This window comes from Arachis hypogaea, chromosome 14 (genome assembly GCF_003086295.3).
Source record: "Arachis hypogaea cultivar Tifrunner chromosome 14, arahy.Tifrunner.gnm2.J5K5, whole genome shotgun sequence".
Classification (NCBI taxonomy): Eukaryota; Viridiplantae; Streptophyta; class Magnoliopsida; order Fabales; family Fabaceae; genus Arachis; species Arachis hypogaea.
The window spans coordinates 117,070,949-117,075,614 of NC_092049.1; the positions used below are offsets into that span (position 1 = coordinate 117,070,949).

The window sequence follows — 4,666 nt, forward strand, 5'->3', positions numbered from 1 at the left end:
GCAAGAACATCGTCACCTTTGGAAAGTGGACAGCGAGGAAGTAGTTGTGGACTAGTTAGTTTTATCTATGTACCAGTGATCATTTGTCATGTTGTCCGTTACTATTTATGTTTGATTGAAGTTTCCTAAGTACCAACTGAGTATTGTATATTTCGGTTGATGTTCCTGACTTTCATTAACTATTATATGTATGATGAATTAACTATTATATGTATAATGAATTAACTGAGTATATGTATTATATAGGTTACAATGATACTATTATCATGAAGTACCTTGAAGAACATAACAATGATTCAGTTATCATAAAGTACATTCACATAGGTTACAATGATTCAATTATCGTGTTAGGAGACTGAAACAGGTTTTAGTAAATGTATTTTGAGAAAGTACATTGAACCCGGGTTACATTGTCTCATATATCATTCAAGTCTACTGCGTGTTAGGATCAACACTTGGACCTCCGCCCTAACGGCATCTACTCCGACTTAGTTCCTCAGCCCCACACTGCCTACATCGCCTCGGATGCCGTAACATTCGTGTGTCCATCTCATTCAAGAAGCGCGTCATCCTAGGTCGACCTTTGGCAATGCGTCTCAAGTACGGGTTCGGTACGAATCGAGGACCATTGTAAGAAGGCCACGTAGTTGGATTCCCGAGTGGCCTAAACCTTGCCCGATAAACGCGTCTAATTTGGTCCATCTTATAAACATCATGCACATACACCTGCCAATCTAGTCGTTGATTTGCACAACATGCAAACACATGCCGGCACGGAATTCGGTCCACCTGGAACTCACCACAGTCACATCTTTGACGACGGAGGTCAACAGCATACTCCACTCCACTTGGCATCTCACGCACTTCAAAGACCTCATTCTGCTTGTCGAAGCAATTAACCTAAATGTTTCCTGATGCAAGTTGATTTGCATAAAGTTTGGAGGTCACATGCTCAGAAAAAACATGGCCAGCATTAATCCGAGCCTCCGCCTTGGCTCTTTTCCGTGTGAACAACTCATTTAGTCTGTAGAATGTTGCTTTCACAAGTGCAATGATGGGAAGATTGTGTGCACCCTTCAAGATTGAGTTGATGCATTCGACTAGATTAGTCATCATGTGACCCCATCGGTAACCACCATCGAATGCCAACGCATACTGTTCACGGGGAATACGGTCTAACCAGTTAGTGTACGCCTCGCCCCGCTCTCGTAAACGCTGAAAACGCAATTCATACTCACGAGCCGTCCTCGAATATCCTACACAGTATCATATACCATACAAAGAATAAGTCTCACGATGTTTAGATTGATCGCAGTTTCATTAATAACAAACTTTGAAGTAATCGTTGTTACCTATATTGACGACAAGCTTTTGCAGGTACGGTGCCTTGAATTTCATCAGAAAGTTTGACTCTATATGCCTGATGCAAAACATGTGGAAAGCTCTAGGAGGTGACCAAGCTCCGTGACTGCGTTCCACAGCTGCATTTATCGACTCATGTCGGTCTAATATAAGCCCCACACCATCCCGAGTCATAACATGTTGACGTAGGTTACTAAGAAAAAAGTGTCACACATCAGAAGTCTCTCCCTCAACAATAGCAAATGCAATCGGGATGATATTGTTGTTACCATCCTGCGAAACGGCTACTAACAAACAACCCTTATACTTTCCGTACAAGTGAGTCCCGTCCACCTGGACAACTGGCTTACAATGTCTGAATGCTCTAATGCAGGGGTAATAGCTCCAAAGGACTCGATGCAATACCCGAATATTACTTACCAAGTCATCCCCTTGATATGCTGGCATAGTCTCGAAATGCACGACAGCTGATGGCTCCTTGTGACACATGGCCTCGAACCATATGGGCAACACTTCGTAGGATGCTTCCCAACCTCCAAATAGTTTCTCAACTGACTTTTGCTTAGCCAACCATGCTTTCCGATAACTGACGGTGTAGTTGAACTTTGACTGCACTTCTGCAATAACTGATTTTACCTTTAAAGAGGGGCCAGCCTCAACCAACGGCTTAATGGCTTCTGCAATTATATTTGAATCCAGCTTTGAATGATCCTGGGAAATGGTTGCTCTGGTACAAGTGTGGCTGCCGTTGTACCTCCTAATAACCCAACAGTACTTTCTACTGATCATGCTAACTCTGATAAGACAATCACACCCTGACCCGTACTGTGTACATTTCGCATAAAATGTCAACGACTCCGACTCATACACACGGTAGTCTACAGATCTTCGGAGGGTATACTCCTTCATCGCCTTAATAACAGCTTCCCTGGAACTGAATTCCATCCCCACGGCAAATTCACCATCTGCGACAAAAGGAACTTCTGCCAGGACGGCAGCCATACCATAAGTATTTTAATACACGATTATTTAATGGCCAAAATTAAATATTAAATAAGTACTCACAACATTAATAATGATATAAATAAGCTATACATTACGTTATTATCTCAATCTCAATTAAATAAAAAACAAACACATAGTTTCCTACTGTTAATTAATACAACTTAACTAAATAACTAAAAATAAATACCAATCTTCCAAATAACTTCATAAATTCTACAATAAACACTCATTATTAAAACCTAATTAACTAAATAACTAAATAAATACAAATTAACTAACTAAGTAAAAATAAATAGTGACGACCTAAACATGTAAAATTAAATACTATAACAAATGCTCATTATTAAAGCCTAATTAGCTAAATAACTAATTAAACACAAATTAACAAAATAACTAAAAATAATTACGAATCGCCTAAATAAACCCCATAGATACTATAATAATTACTCTTTAATAAATATCCCTAACTAACTAAGCTACTAAATAAATACAAATTAACTAAATAACTAAAAATATATACCGATCGCCTTAATAACTTGATAAATACTCTAATAAATACTTATTAATTAATACTGATTCACTAAATAACTAAACAAATACTGCACCATAACTACAGATTTGCTCAAATTATTTTAATCTTAAACTTGACTAAATAAACTATTTTACAAATGTTAAAGGAGTACCTGCACTCATATATTCCGGAAACTCCGGAGCATGCATGGCTTCCAAATCCAAAACTCGCATGAAAGATGGCTCCTCAAATGGCACTTCGTTCGCGAGTGCATTTGCAACGTCTGTCACATTCGGAGCCACACTGCCGTCACCTTGATCTTCATCTCCGTCTGGACCAACAACTTCGTAATTGCTTTTGAACTCTTCCTCACTGTCACTATTGTAGTCTTCCCGTAAAATATTTCGGTCGGCCTCAGATTGTTCGAATTCAATGTACAACTCGATGAACGAGATTTGAGCACAACTTTCAATGTATATTAAAAACATCTCCTGCATGCTCGCTTCATCCGTTATATATTTTGTCTAAAATTGAACGAACCCACCAAATACTGGTACAGGATATCTGTACAAAATACATGATATTTTTCTTGACATCTCCGAATCAATCTTCTCACAAATCACACCTTTAAGCTCTTCAAATGAAATTGTGAACGGAATAACAACATCCAACGGATCTTCACAAACAAATTTTACCCCTTCAGGGGTTTGCAACAAAATCTGACCAAAATAATACACTTTTAAAAGGACTCTATCATCCATTCTTCTCACTCAGTTATATAAACACAAATACTTCACTATAAAATTTTTCTACCCAACCCAACCACCACAACAACAGACCATGAGAAAAAAGAAGAAGAAGAAAACTCGAAGAAGATGAAGAATTTTAGATCTGGTCGGCGGATTGAGATTTGCATACCTTCGCAAGCGTATATATACACACATAAATCGGATCGAGGGACTTCTCTAACCTAATTCAAATATAATATATAATAGTGAAAACGGACCCTCCGATTTCTATTAGTGATAATAAAAAAAAAATTTTGCTCCTCCACAACTCGGACCCACCGAGTTGCTCAGCCTATATCCAACAACTTTGTTAACAAAGAAAACGGACCATGCGATTACCTTAAAGTGATACAAAAAATTTTTGTTTAGCTACAACTCGCAGGGTCCGATTTGCTTAACGTTCTCCTCTCCATGCAAAACAGACCCTCCGATTTGCTCAACTAAATCTAAAAAAGGAAATTGTTGGGTCCAATTTCTTCTAACCATCTCTGAGCAAAAAACCTGTCCCACATATTGGTATAGCTCCTCCTCATCCCATAACCCGGCAAAGCACACCCAGCTCTTCCATAACCAAAAAAATCAGCCGCGGTATGTATGTGTGCTTGGAAGAAGGGAGGGGAGCTATGGCGGCTGAAGGAAGGAAAGATATTAGGTTTGGGGTTTTTGGGGGTTATTTAGCAGTTTTAATAAAATAAGGGTAATAGGGTAATTGTAACTAATTTTAATTCAACAAAATTATCTACTAAGGAGGATATTATTGAATCATAGATTTATAAATTGATTTCAAGTAAAATACTCTAATTGAAAATATAGGATAGTATAATTTTTCCTTATTTCTAAAACCTAAAGTAATGAATTATAAGAGTATCAATTATTTAAATTAAGTCATGTAAAATTCTTATTATTTCATAAATTCTAACTTTATAATTCAAATATAGAGAATAACTCAATAATTATGAAATTAAGTAAAATCTTCATTCTAATTATCAAAACTTGATTT

General features: G+C 37.4%; 1 protein-coding gene across 1 annotated transcript; it reads right to left on the minus strand.

Annotated features, from left to right (window-relative positions):
* Window positions 1-468: 468 nt before the first annotated feature.
* On the minus strand, window positions 469-1,536 carry LOC112742988 (uncharacterized). The gene is made up of 3 exons (XM_025792223.1): window positions 1,353-1,536; window positions 964-1,256; window positions 469-879 (listed from the first exon to the last, which is right to left on the minus strand). The coding sequence occupies exons 1-3, from the start codon at window positions 1,534-1,536 to the stop codon at window positions 469-471; spliced, it is 888 nt and encodes a 295-aa protein (XP_025648008.1).
* Between the last annotated feature and the right edge of the window lie 3,130 nt (window positions 1,537-4,666).